The sequence below is a fragment of the Carassius carassius genome, chromosome 44 (genome assembly GCF_963082965.1).
Source record: "Carassius carassius chromosome 44, fCarCar2.1, whole genome shotgun sequence".
In the NCBI taxonomy this organism is placed as follows: domain Eukaryota; kingdom Metazoa; phylum Chordata; class Actinopteri; order Cypriniformes; family Cyprinidae; genus Carassius; species Carassius carassius.
Genome location: NC_081798.1, coordinates 24,582,520 through 24,597,211, shown reverse-complemented (window position 1 = coordinate 24,597,211; position 14,692 = coordinate 24,582,520). Strand labels below are relative to the sequence as shown.

Below are 14,692 nucleotides of genomic sequence, written 5' to 3'. Positions count from 1 at the left end.
TCACAGGTGCAAGAATAATATAATGATTTGGAAATAATACGAAACTGCAAAATAATCATAGTTTCCATCAGTGTTGGGGAAGCTACTCTGAAACTATAGCTTGACCAGCTACAAGCTTCTCATAAATTAAATAGTAAAGCACCATTCCAGCTACCCTGCTGAAAAGTAGCTAGCTCACTTCAAATTACTTATAAAAAGTAGCTAGCTACCTTGAAACTACTTTCAATTTACCATTGCACTTTGCATGAATCCCGCCACAATCATCCTTTGCCAAATGATAAGCTCATTACTATATCACAGTTTTGTTTTCTTTGGGGGGGACTGTAAAGCCGTGAGGTGTGTAATATCACAAAAGATGGCGGTAATGAACAAATTTAGTCTGTGATCTAGTCAGTTGATCTAGCCACTGCATAATGGTCCCCACCTCATTTTCGTTCTCTTCCCTGTGAAGATCTAAACTGTTCACGGACAAGCCGACTTTTAGGTACGTCACTGAACACGGCTGCTTTTTGGATGGGAAAATACTCTCTGTTATAGTGAATATTTTCTTTCTACTGTTTTTGTTTCGCAGTGGGGACTAGCGCATCAAGGCGGGTTCTCATTTTCTTTATCAAGCACTTACAGCTTTTTTCTCTTAATTATTCCCTCATGTTAAGTGGTGTGACGGATCAGTACGATCCCGGCACATTTACGGGAATAATTTGCTGTAGGACCCGTTATCGAGAGGGATGTTGTGGTGAACTAGTTAATCTCTCGGTGTTCGTATCTCTGTTATCTCTGTTAATCCCAGCATTTTTGACGGTTCCGTTCGGTTTGGCTCCACAAACTTACGAAATGCATCAAGGCAGCTCTAACATCACTGAGAATAGCGGGTCTCAGAGTGTCAGCTTATTTGGACGATCTCCTTCACTCTGCTCCATCATGGAGGCAGGCGGTGATAGATAAGAATCTGCTTGTGTCTCATTTAAAAGGCTTAGGCTTCAAAATAAACAGACGAAAAGCTGCTTAGTGCCCACGCAGCAAATAATTTACCTGGGTCTCAGGCTGAACTCTGTACCAGGCGTTCTTATCAGAGGAGCGCATCAGATCAATTCGGGGTTGTCTCTCCCTTTTCCAAAAAGGGAAAAAAGTCCCATTCGGACTATGATTCAGACTATCTTCTAGGCCTGGTGGCTTTGGTAGTGTCGGTCATCCCTTTGGGACTGTTACGAATAAGAGAGTTTCATAGCTGTGTAGTCTGAATGGGACTTTTTTTCCTTTTTGGAAAAGGGAGAGACAACCCCGAATTTATCTGATGCACTCCTCTGATAAGAATGCCTGGTACAGAGTTCAGCCTGAGACCCAGGTAAATTATTCTCTGACAAAAAAGATGAGTCTTTAGATGTTTTTATAAAAAATTAGTAAAGACTCAGCTGTTCGAATTGAGATCGGGAGTTCATTCCACCAGCTGGGCACAGTCCAGGAAAAGGTCTGTGAGTGATTTTGAACCTCTTTGGGATGGCACCACAAGGCGTTGTTCACTTGCAGAATGCAAGCTTCTGGAAGGCGCATTAGTTTGAACTAGTGGGTTTAGGTATTTTGGTGCCATGCCAGTGGTCATCTTGTTTGGCAAGCATCAGTCAGTACCTTGAATTTGATGCAAGTGGCTACTGGTAGCCAGTGTAACCTGAGGCTTGATAGTACACGCAGGAAGGCCCACCAGGAGAACATTACAATAGTCCAGTCTGACTCATGGTTGAAGCGAATTACAAGGATATTCAAATTGAGCTTCTTTTATATTAATCTCGCATCATAAAAGCTGATGTGCAAGTACATTTAAACACCCGAATGCAAAGGCACTCTCCTTCATGAGCATTTGAGTTTGCAGTTAAAATCTAGTCTAGAGTGCTAAAACTAAAAGCTAAGCTCAGAATCTATTCGAGAGAGAATCGCGAATTGCGATGCATTGATTTATTGTCCCAGCACTAGTGTTCCTGTAGCACAAACAGTAGAGCTCAGCAATGTCAATTCCAAAGAAATAAATATTTTTGGTAGAGATGACTTTTTCCACTGAGGTCACTGATGGGTTATTGGATAATGTTGTCCAGTGACAAAATAGATTTTAAGTATTGTTTAGCAATCAAACTATTTGGTTTGGCATAATTTACCAGTTTGACTGGTAGCACCCATTTTAAAACATAAAAAAATCGCTATCAAATATAAGTCCCATTCTACATTTTATTCTGGTTGAATATCAAGATTGACCCTGAAATGTCACGTGGAATATGGAAATAAAATGGATTGTTTACTTGGGTTGACCTCTTGTAAAACAAGCTCTTTTTGTCTGTTTCTTTGTCTTCCCTCAGCTCCCAGTGGCACCTGTAATCTGATGTGTCTAAATGGTGGAACTTGTGTCCTGAATGCCAGAAAACAACCCAAGTGTCGCTGTCAGCCCAACTACGGAGGAGAGAGATGTGAGCTAAACCAGTGCAGAGACTACTGCCAGAATGGAGGAACATGTACCGCATCACCCACAGGTACAGTACCACAAAAACACACCATATGGGCTTTAAATATATTCTCACATGTCTAATCAGACTTTACACTGCTGTACAACATATCAGTGAATCCTGGGAAACATTGATCACCTGCTTCTGTGCTCACCTGACTCTCCAATCTCTCCAATTCCATGTTTGTAGTAATGGTGGCTAAATATGTTGTTGATGTGCAAAATGTTTATTACATTATAATTACAATAATAAAACAAAAATAACTTGTCTTATAATGTTACAGGAGCTCCGACTTGCCGTTGTCTGGCAGGCTTCACAGGACCCAACTGTAACCAGCGCACATGCGAGAACTACTGTAAGAATAGAGGAAACTGCACAGTTAATCGTGGAAACCAGGCCACCTGCAGCTGCCCTGCAGACTTTCTGGGAGACCAGTGCCAATATCGTAAGTACTATAGAAAAAAATGAGTAATTGTTTAAGTCTTTCCATTTCAGTAATTTCTACTGGACAAATGCTTAATATTAAACCCACACATTGGATAATTAAAAAGGGGAATAGGGCCCTTCATCGTGTGCCGAGATGCATTAGCATATGAGGTGTGAACAGGGTCTAAAGGGGATCTTCAAGCCATGATAAGGAACTAAATTGAATGAAGTGGGATATTAATCAGTGTCCTCTACTTCTCTAACAGGGACATGTGCTGGATTCTGTGCTCATGGAGGGACATGTATGCAGTCCAGCGATGGGTCGAGACAATGTCACTGCCCTCCACGCTTCATCGGAAACAACTGTGAAGTGGACAAGTGTCACTATTGCCGTGATGGAAAGTGTATTCCCACCAACATCTACCAGCCGCATGGAGACGTTACATGCAGGTACACAATCTCATGCTCTAGTACACATATACAAATGTTAGGGGTACATAGAATTAAAACTGATCCATCTACTTTCTTAATCTCAATTATCATTCAAATGTCTCATTCAACATCTTGATCTTGAAGCCCTTTACAATCACGCCTTAATGCTATATAACAGTTGGTCAAATGATTCTTACATGATTTATTCATCATTATAATCTTTACAAATGAACACAGCTTGTTTTAATTTTGAAGACTAAATGCAGTTGCCAGAAGTAAGTTAAATGAACCACACCACAGTTCAACATTACCATCAATAAGCTTTAGGAAGTTTTTGAGTATTTAAAAAAAAATAAAACATTCCTTGAAAGTTTGGGATAGTTTGCAAGAGTGTAAATGCAAACACAACAAGGCTGTGAAACTGACTAGTAAATACATGGGTTTACCTGTCCCCGACAAACTCTGTAGTCCTGTTTAGACACTTGTTAACAACCGTCTTTTTCAAAACATGTAAAGTTTAAATTACTGTACGAGTGAGGTATAACAATGCATAACATAATGAAAATAACGTGACACAGACCTTATTTCAAGCATTTATCCAAAAACACACTCACAAAATAAATAATTAAATAAAAAAATGACTCTAGAATCTAGAAGTGCAAAAATGTAGTGCTGCCCTCGACTAAAGATTTTTCTTGTCGGCTAGTAGTCGTTCATTTGAGCATTAGTTGACTAATTGCGTGTTTATTAATAAATCATTTAAATCATATATATGAGAATTTAACTGCCTACTGCCTACCATTTTTTTCTGGACTAAGCAACTAATAATAAATTGGCCATATTCATTCCCTTTATAATACACGGCACATGCCCAAAAGGCCATCCTACATCTTTTCACTTGCAACATCTACAACGAGACCTTGCTGTTCAGTTGCATCTGTTGTTGATATCAATTTGATTCTTGGAAAACTGAGGTCCAACTGGAACTTCTGAAGTTGACATTAACATTTTACTTTTCAAACCCTCTCCTGCCATATTGAGACAATGGCATTCCACAGTGGTTAAAAAACACCTGTTTTTGCACTGCAGCAGTGTTGTTCTCTCCTGACGTGCACCCTGTGTCAGGGTTATGGACTTGTCTGTGTGTGTGTTTTTGCTCCCTGTGACCCAGTTTCTGTCTCCCGTTGAATGTGTTAATTTGATTCCAGGTGTGTCTAGTTCTTCCCCAATTATCCTGTGTTTAAAAACCAACCTTAGTCCTTTCAGTCAGCGTTTGTCTGTTCTAAACGTCTATCCATGTGTTCCCGTGTCTCCTACATTCCCTGTGTGATTGGATTATAAAAGACTGTGGTTTTGAAAAACTTCTTGTTTCCTCGTTCTTTGCTCCCCGAGTGAATTGTGACAGAAGAACCGACCGAAACGGTTACCTCCATTTGTACCTTCTGCTTTGTTTCTCTTTTTTACTCTGTTTTTTGTTTCCATTGTGTTGTCCCATGGATCCCCTCCTTCGCCCAGAATACCTGGAGCAGAGGGAGAAATTACTCGAGAGCCACACCAGACTGTTCCTGGTCCTGGCAAGCTTCACCAACTACCCGGACACATGCTCTGTGCATTCTACGATGCCAGTTTGAACATCGCAGTGTGAGCACAGAGAGGAGCTCTCCCTCCTGCATCGCGGCTGAGGGTGAGCTGAGTATGGCGCGGCATTGGTGCCAAAACGAAGAGGGGTGGGCTCCAGCCCCCAAATCCAATTCAGAATGACCTGTATTGCCCGCCACTCGAAAATAAAGCCCTCCTACCCTCTCCAGCCTCCTCCACCACTGCCATCTGGCAACCCCTCTGCTCACCCTCATCCCACCATTATTACGGTGCGAGCCCTGTGGGACTGCCATCCTCCAGTGTAGCTGAGGTCAGGGTATCCTTCACCTCCACTTCCAGCCTCCGAGGCCCAGACTTCGCCTTCGCCTTGTTGTGCTCCAACTTGGTCCTCAGTCGCTCCGGCTCCACCTTGGCCCCCCGGATCCTCGGCATCCCCCTGGCTCGTTGCCTCTCTGTCTCTGCCTCAGGCTCTTCCTCCACCTGCTCCTCCGCCATTGGTCAGCCCTCTGGAGTCGGCGGCCATCCCTCCTCAAAGATATCCATCCTCCTCCATAACCTCCTCCCAAGTTCCCACCCATGTCTCCCTCTATTTTTGCTATGGTGCGAGGACACACCTTCCATGAGGGGCAGAGGTGGAAAGAGTACAAAAATAATCTACTCAAGTAAAAGTACCATTACATTAATGAAATTTTACTTAAGTACAAGTAAAAGTACCAGTCTAAAAATCTACTCAAGTAAAAGTAAAAAGTAGCTCATTTAAAATTTACTCAGAGTAAAAATTACTTACATTTAGTTACATTTTAACAGTGGGAGGGAGTCAAAATGGGACAGGCCAAGGGTGTCAAACTCAGTTCCTGGAGGGCCACAGTCCTGCACAGTTTAGATTTAACCCTAATTAAACACACCTGATCCAGCTAATCTAATCATTTAGGTTTATTTGAAAACTACATGATATGTGTGCTGGAGCAGGGTTAGAACTAAACTCTGCAGGGCTACGGCCCTCCAGGAACTGAGTTTTTACACCCCTGGGATAAGTCTATGAATCTCAAACTAGTTGTTTTAAAATAAAGGAATCAGTTATTTAGAATAATAAAACATTTGGGCTGTTACCAGGCAAATCAGTATCAATAAACTCATCTTTTAATGCAGAGGAAATGCAGAAGATTCATTGGAAGTGGCATTTAGATGTATTACACTGTTTAGTGCAGGACAAGAATGCATTTAACCTGCAGTTACAAATGCATAAATAATGTTTTGATATACAAGACATAAAATGTTGAATAATCATTTGAAATGATAAGAAATTAATTATTTTTAAAAAATCAAAAGATACTTTAAATGTGAAATTAAAATGGCCAGTATGTGTCAGCAAGTCACTGTTAATAAGTGAGTCATTGCGATTGAACCGAATCATTTAAACGGTTGATTCATCCAGGAACGAAACACTGTCACGTTGCTCAGAGACGCAAACCTGTGCTTTGGTGGCTGTGTTTGGAATTATTTTCTGTTGTAGAAATAGAGCTAAAAAAGGCAATATGGTGTCTGAACGCAAGTCTCTTAATTAACTTGTTTACTGAACTGTTATATATATGTATGTATATATTCATGATGATTTTTGGAGGAAATGGCATTTAATATATGAATTGAATAAATTTAATATTATATAAATATATACATATAAATAAATATAAATATAAATATGTGAATTTTCTGCCCCTATATCTTCAATTTTGTGATCATTCTAAATGCATTGTAGGAGACTGAATCACACAGTGAAAGAACGCACTATAAATGCGCGCACATCATTAAAACAAAAATAGCACACTCCTCACCACGGTCTTTTTGGCTAATTTGTGCAAAACCTCTTGCTAAAATGTCAAAGCTTTTAACCACCAATGCACCGATGCAATTATTTAGCTTACCTCTACATTCTTGCGAAGGGTTGATGTCTTGTCGAGATTTTATAAGCTGCTAGTTTGGTCTTCCTAGGCAAGTACAGCTTACACTGCATAATAGAGCATACATATGGCCAGGGGTTCACTTCATTTCCTTCGAGTTCAACTTCAGAATATGACGGGGTTTCATTTTCAGCGGCGTCTGCACCACTAACGCCTGTTTTGTCCGTCTGCATCTTTCTTGTGATTTTAGCGCCAGTTTGCCCTCCTGCCCATTATTTACTGACGTAGTTTCCAGGGAGCGATTTTTTATTTTATTTTTTTTACTCAGTAATTAATGTGTTTTAAAATGTAGCGAAGTACAATACTTCAAACAAAATATACTTAAGTAAAAGTAAAATTACAGATTTAAAAAATTACTTTAAAAAGTATTAGTACACAAAAAAGCTACTCAATTACAGTAACGCGAGTAAATGTAATTCGTTACTTTCCACCTCTGATGAGGGGGCTTTATGTCAGGATTGTCCCGTGTCTCCTATGTTCCCTGTGTGATTGGATTATTAAAGACTGTGGTTTTGAAGAACTCCCCGTTTCATTTACATTACATTTACATTTATTCATTTAGCAGACGCTTTTATCCAAAGCGACTTACAGATGAAGACAGTGGAAGAAATCAAAAAGAGCAATTTTCCTAATTTTAACTTTTTTTACCTAAAAAGTTTCCCCATTCCTTGCTCCCTGACTGAATTTTGACACCCTGAGGGTTGGAAACTTTACTGTTCATGAATCTTTTTTTTGGGGGGGGCATTTTTCAATGTATTATAATAGGACTGATCAGAGTTGACAAGAAGCGAAGTGTCAGAGAAAAAAGGGGCAGTTCGGGAAAGGTCGTCAAACCAAACTCATGACGCCAATGGCACAACATTGCTGTATGTCCGTGTGCTGCCCACAAGACTATTGGCACTGGCTAATATATATTTTCTATTTTCTTGTTTGTATGTTGGCGTTTTTTATATTACTGATGTGCATAAGTTCACTGTATGTTATAGGTGTACCAGTGGCAGAATCCAGCCGAGCTGTTATACATGTGAAGGATACTGTGCTAACGGGCAGTGCTCTCTTAGTGCCACAAACCTCCCACAATGCAAGTAAGCAGTGTTATTTTAGTAATATATATATATATATATATGTGTGTGTGTATATGTATGGATATATATATGTATATGTATATATATGTATATGTATATACTGTATATATACTGTATATATATTTCTAGTTTGATTTTATTTTTATTTGAATTTTAGTTTTTTAATTTTAGTAACTTACATTTTTTTCAGTTAAGTTTTTCAAGTTTAAGTTTTTCTTCTAATATTTTATATGCTTTATTTTAATTACTGAAAAATATTTTTAATAGTTTTAGTTGTAGTTAATGGTAACAGTGTTGCAAGTAATATAACGTAAACATATTTAATAGTACCACTTGAACACACAATCATATGCTCTTCCACTCTCCACCAAATGATTTTCAATCTACACGGTTCCTTAGTTTGTGTAGCAAATCATTGTCTAGAATGGTGTAGTAAAACTACTGTCTGACTTCAAGACCAAGCAGCCACTGGCATTCTCTGTAAGTGTTTAAGTGGTTTGTATGCTACCTGTACAACATGTCTCATCTTGTAAATTGGACAGGTTCTTTTTGCTTATCATATGCACTTTTGCACTGGGGTACCACAAGAGCCGATGCTTAGGCCCTTATTCTTTTTCAGCTCACCAGGCATAGCTCACATAGTTGATGCCTGCACATGAGTTATAAAGCTTGGTGTGGGGACCACATTAAATCCTGCCATTTCATATTCCATTTGATACAGGAAATAAATAACCTTCTCAAGATCTTCTCCATTCGGCTCCTCATGCTAGTATGGCTGTAAATATTTGAGGACTTAGTAGCAACAGCATCATGTAATTGCTATATGGGCTTGATTTAGCTGTTTTTGGGTTTAGCCGATATAGATAATCATTTATTTACACAATCACATCATATCTATATATATATATATCAAGTCAAGTCACCTTTATTTATATAGAGCTTTAAACAAAATACATTGTGTCAAAGCAACTGAACAACATTCATTAGGTAAACAGTGTGTCAATAATGCAAAATGATAGTTAAAGGCAGTTCATCATTGGATTCAGTGATGTCATCTCTGTTCAGTTAAATAGTGTGTGTGCATTTATTTCCATTCAAGTCAACGATATCGCTGTAGATGAAGTGACCCCAACTAATCAAGCCAGAGGTGACAGCGGCAAATCATATACCATTTATATACTGTAAATTCCTCTGTTTCTTCATATAGATGTCCTCTGGGATGGGAGGGTCATCGCTGTGAGAATCCTGCTCATCATGTAAATGCTGAATCCAGTGGCCGTAAGTCTTTTTAAGTTTTTGAATTCTACAGCTATATTAAAATCTAAATAATTCCTGTTATAATAACATCTGTTTCTTTTAGGAACAGCTTCAATAGTTATTCCATTGGTTTCACTGATACTGCTGGTTTTGCTGATTGGAGGAGCAGTATTATGGTACAGGAAAAGAATGAGAGGGTGAGTATTTTATAAAATTGTATTTCTGTACTTCTTTTTCAAAAGATTTTCACCTCTCTAAAGTGTTGTACTATTCAGAATTTGAAATATAAGCAACTTCCCATCCCAAAACACCTCTTTTCTCTCCTTCTTTCTTGGTAAACCGCATCTGCTCTTTTCCGTAGGCTTGGCAAATCCTGCTCCAAACGACCGCGGTAACGGTCCTTCTCCATTATGTCTTTATTTAGTCTCTCTCCCATTCTGTCCATCTTTATTGCTGGTTTGGAGAATTGTGGTCCAAGTGTTCTTGTTGTCTTCATGGTCTCACCCGATCTCTTTCTGTCATACCTCTGTCAAACCATCTGACTAAACCCTATGAGTGGTTTGTGCCTTGTTCAGATGAGAAGGTGGTAATGTGTTACCGAGAACAAAGAAATAGATCCAGTTGTGTTAGACTGTGAGAACCTATCGTATTGTTTTCAACAGAGCCATACCGGTCCCGCTGTAATGCCGTATGTTTATGTACGATCGGTTCTCAGCAGGACTGCATCTGTTGAACATGTGCCATGTTCAAAACCCAGTGTTTATCAAGACAATGTGGCCATTTGATGGCCTTCACTTAAAGGATTCGTTCACTTCCTGAATAAAAATTCCCCCATGTCATCCAAGATGTTTGTGTCTTTATTTCTTCAAGTGAAAAGAAATGAAGGTTTTTGAGGAAACCATTCCAGAATTTATCTCCATATCAGTTACAATGGAGATCGACGGGTTGAAGGTCCAAATTGTGGTTCCAGTGTAGCTTTAAAGGGCTCTAGGAATAAGAGTCTTATCAAGGGAAATCATCACTCATTTTCTAAAAACAAAAACATCCTATTGAAAAAGATCCCCATTGAAGTCCACAATATGGAGAAAAATCCTGGAATGTTTTAATTTCTTTTTGACTGAAGAAAGACATAAACATCTTGTATGACATTGGGGTGAGTAAATTATCAGAATTTTTTATTCTGGAAATGAACTAATCCTTAAAAGAAAGTGTTAATCTTATCATCTTTTCATTTGCATATTGTATTTATTTATTTTTACTAGGGAGGGCAGTAAGACCTGAATCCTATATCATGATATAATTGGTTTTGCTATTTTAAGATTTAATTTAAATAACCTTGGTTATTAAACAATGTGGTAATCCCTTATTGTATAATGTAGTGATTTGTTTGTTTTTTTTTTACACACAAATGAAAAGTACTTCTCATTTGATTAAAATATTGTGTTGTTGGGAACTTGATACATGTGAATTAAAAAATTAGCCATCCCTGCAAAAACACTTCAATGTGTTTCAGTTGATATTTAATAAAATGAATTTAGCTAAACTTGACTATTGAAATAACTTATTAAATAACTTTACTTAATTAAAAAGGATATTGCTGATTGTCAGTTGAAGACATTTGATTTAAAAAGTATTTACTATTATTATTATTATTATTTTTATACCGTAGTTATAAGTAGTTAAATACATATATCAATAAACATAGGCCTGTGACCACACATCAGTTGAATTGAATTAATTTATATTACAGGGTTAGTTCACCTTGAATCATTTACTTACCCTTAAAACTTTTATTCATATTTGAAACAAAAATGAAGATATTTTTACTAAAACCAGTGAGATTTCTGTCCCTTAAATGAAAGTCCACTCAATTAAACTTTCAAGCCTCCAAACCTTTATATAGAGATTGTACAAGTAATCCATATTAATCGAGTGGTGTCTCTTCCTAAGAGATACGATCACTTTTTATATGATTAAAACATTTAATTTAGATTTGTATTTGCATAAACTTTGATTAACACACATACGCATACAGCACATCAAATATGGTAAAAGAAAGCTCCAACATTTACAGTGCCTTTATTTTAATTTTATTTTAATTTTGGTGAAATGGACTTTCAATGGAGGGACATAAATGAAAAAAAGTTTCATTAAAATGTACCTTCATTTGTGTTTTGAAGATGAACTAAAGTCTTATAGTCATACAGCCCAACCCTGTTTATACACATACTTTTACTTTTGTACTTTTTGATTTAATTTCTAATCATTTATCAAGTTGGTTGACTTAAATTGTGGTTACAGGCAAAAAGATTATACACATAGATTATGTATTTTGGTAAATGCTGGGTTTGTGATGGTGTTGCTTCATTTTAGGTTGTTCCAGTGACTGTTAGTGGCATCCCTCTGTGTTGTGGCTGTATTTCTCCCTCTGCTGCTTTGTACTGTGTAATACTGACTTCACAACCTCCCCCTGTGAATATAAACTGTGTATTGTGTATCTGCAGAGCCAAAGGCTTTCAGCATCAGAGATTGACAAATGGCGCTATGAATGTTGAGATTGGAAACCCAGCCTATAAAATCTATGAAGGAGAGCAAGATGATGATGTTGGAGAATTGTTGGATGCTGACTTCACACTGGATCCTGACAAGGTAAGATGACAGAAAATTGCATATATTCTGAAAGATGTCCATGCTTTATTTCACTACTCAAAAACAAGTCTAGAAGAGTAAACAAAAAAACCCAAAATTTAAAATTCCATTCATCCACTTCAGAAAATGACACAGTTATTGTAATGATTGGGCTCTGGAAGTTGAAATCCCAAATATCTTTCTCTCTCTGTATTTTCAAGAAATTAATACTTTTATTCAGCAAGGACACATTCAATTGATGATAAATGACAGTAAACATATTTATGACAAAAGATTTCCATTTTAAATAAAGGATGTTCTTTTGAACTTTCTATTCATCAAAGAATCCACACAAATATTTTCAACATTGATAATAATCAGAAATGTTTCTTGAGCAGCCAGTCAGCATATTAGAATGATTGATAGTGTATTTGGGTCATTTAATGGCAGTTATTGACTATTTGCCTTGCAAAACATTACATGGCCCACTTGAAATTATCTTTTATTATTGTAGCAATACTTTGCAACATGAATCGCATAATTACATTCATGCAAAGACAAAAGAGCAATACTGCCTACATACACAGCTACTTTCCTCAGAGTTGCCACCCATCTAGAGGGCACAAGGTGTCTTTGAAGGCAGCATATTAATTGGAACAATCTTTCTGTCAGGAGTGTGGATACGATGCCTTCAAATGCTGACTATGTTTGGTGAGCACAGCTGTGATCTTTCAGCTTAAGAATCAGCCTGATCCCATATATTTCCAACTTTTTCTTTTGTAGCCGACCAACTTCACGAATCCTGTGTATGCGACTCTGTACATGGGAGCTCACAACAGCCGCAATTCCCTGGCCAGTACAGATGAGAAGAAGGAGCTGCTATCCCGGGGCGACGAGGAGCCCCTGGTGGACCCCCTGGCTTAGACTGTCCATCAGTTTGATCCATACATGGAAAATACCATTTGCCTTTTTGAGAAAAAGAGAAAAAGAAGAAAAAACAAAGTCAATGATTAAGTGTTAACACTGTATAAAATGTACAAAATGAAGGACTACTTTTGTATGTGATTGCAGTATTACAGTTCGTTCTTTTACAATTCATCTGGTCACAACAAAACATCACAACAACAAAATAATTTGTATTTTTTACTAGAAGATCCCATTTTTTTTTCACAATTTTTAGATCACCTCCCCTTAACCTTGATAGCCACTACCTCTGTGCAATATGGAGTCAAAGAAGGAAAAAAAAGATAGAGATTGGAACAATGACTTTTTTTTATTTTTGTATGAGATGTATAGAAAAAAATGTTGTTCCATCAGTAATGCCAATTGTTTGTTGTATGTTTGACTGTGTGGAGAGGGGAACGTTGACATGGAACAAGTGTTGTTTGCTTCAGATTGACTACAATATCAATCAGATGTTATCAGTTTGATGTGCCAGTTTTACTACTCCCATCGTAAGTTCATAATTATTTACAACGATAATCAATTTCTTGTGCACAGCTCCAAACCATTGCAATATTACATATGCTTATTACTGAACAATTTTTACAGAACAATTTGTTTTTAAGTGAAAATGTCAGTGTTCTAGATTTGGACACTTGACAGAAATGTTTTAATGTTCTTAAAAACCTTTTAATCTGAAGGCTTCTGCTTAACTGCTTAAAATTAGTTTTATAGACAACAATAAATTGTGCCTATCTATGAATCTCTTTACAAAACTAAAAATGCTTTGTTAAAAATGAAACGTTTAGTTAGAAAGGATAGTAAAAGAAAAGCAGCCACCAGGAGTCCAGTACATATGAGAACTCCCTCAGTATGGTTTGAATTAAGAGTGAAAAATAAAAAATGTGTGCATAGTGTGCAGAGCTGGAATCTAGACAAGTTTTTGGTCACTACGTAATTCCCATACTTAAAAGGGTAAGTTCACCCAATAATCAAAATTCTGTAATTAATAACTCACCCTCATGTCGTTCCAAACCCGTGAAAAAGATATTTTAAGATATTTTAGATTTAGTCCGAGAGCTCTCAGTCCCTCCATTGAAACTGTGTGAACGGTCTACTGTCCACTGTCCATGTTCTTGACTTGTGAACGAGTCAATCTTTTGTTTGTTATCTGGCTCGGCTCGGTGTTCATCTTCAGTTCTCTCTTCACAGCAGTTCAGTCAGTGTACTGTTTGAGTAAATGAATTACTCCGGGATATTGGTTTGTTTTAACTCAGATGGAGTGTCAGACACATTAAAAAAGTTAACAGCTTAAGTCATTTGTGGATTAATGCGTATTGGAGACACGAACCGTTTAAAACGATTCACTTCGATTTGGTGAACTGGTTCAAGAAGATCCGGTTACATCGAATGATTCGTTCGCGAACCAGATATCACTAAACTGCTTTGTTTTGAACTCTCTCTCACAATAGACACGGAAGAGAAGACAATGCTGAATAAAGTCGTAGTTTTTGCTATTTTTGGACCAAAATGTATTTTTTTTTAAATTCTAACTGACCCTCTGATGTCACATGGACTACTTTGATGATGTTTTTCTTACCTTTCTGGACATGGACAGTATACCGTACACACAGTTTCAATGGAGGGACTGAGAGCTCTCGGACTAAATCTAAAATATCTTAAACTGTGTTCCAAAAATAAACGGAGGTCTTACGGGTTTGGAACGACATGAGGGTGAGTTATTAATGACATAATTTTGATTATTGGGTGAACTAACCCTTTAAGTTTGATTTTAGGTTAATAGTAAAGATTGAGTAGGTGTGTCCCAACTTTTGACTGGTACTGTATTTATTTTCAGATGAATGAAGTAAAGCCT

The 14,692-nt window shown here is 37.5% G+C and overlaps 1 protein-coding gene across 1 annotated transcript in view; it reads left to right on the top strand.

Moving 5' to 3' along the window:
- Positions 1-13,849, top strand: part of LOC132126611 (low-density lipoprotein receptor-related protein 1-like) — a 187,469-nt gene extending 173,620 nt beyond the window's left edge. Inside the window, exons 82-89 of the mRNA XM_059537974.1 lie at positions 2,346-2,516; positions 2,773-2,934; positions 3,182-3,365; positions 7,891-7,989; positions 9,197-9,267; positions 9,350-9,443; positions 11,751-11,895; positions 12,658-13,849. Coding sequence (XP_059393957.1) covers positions 2,346-2,516; positions 2,773-2,934; positions 3,182-3,365; positions 7,891-7,989; positions 9,197-9,267; positions 9,350-9,443; positions 11,751-11,895; positions 12,658-12,798 — 1,067 coding nt within the window. The 3' untranslated portion in view covers positions 12,799-13,849. The remainder of the gene's footprint in view (positions 1-2,345; positions 2,517-2,772; positions 2,935-3,181; positions 3,366-7,890; positions 7,990-9,196; positions 9,268-9,349; positions 9,444-11,750; positions 11,896-12,657) is intronic.
- Positions 13,850-14,692: the final 843 nt, after the last annotated feature.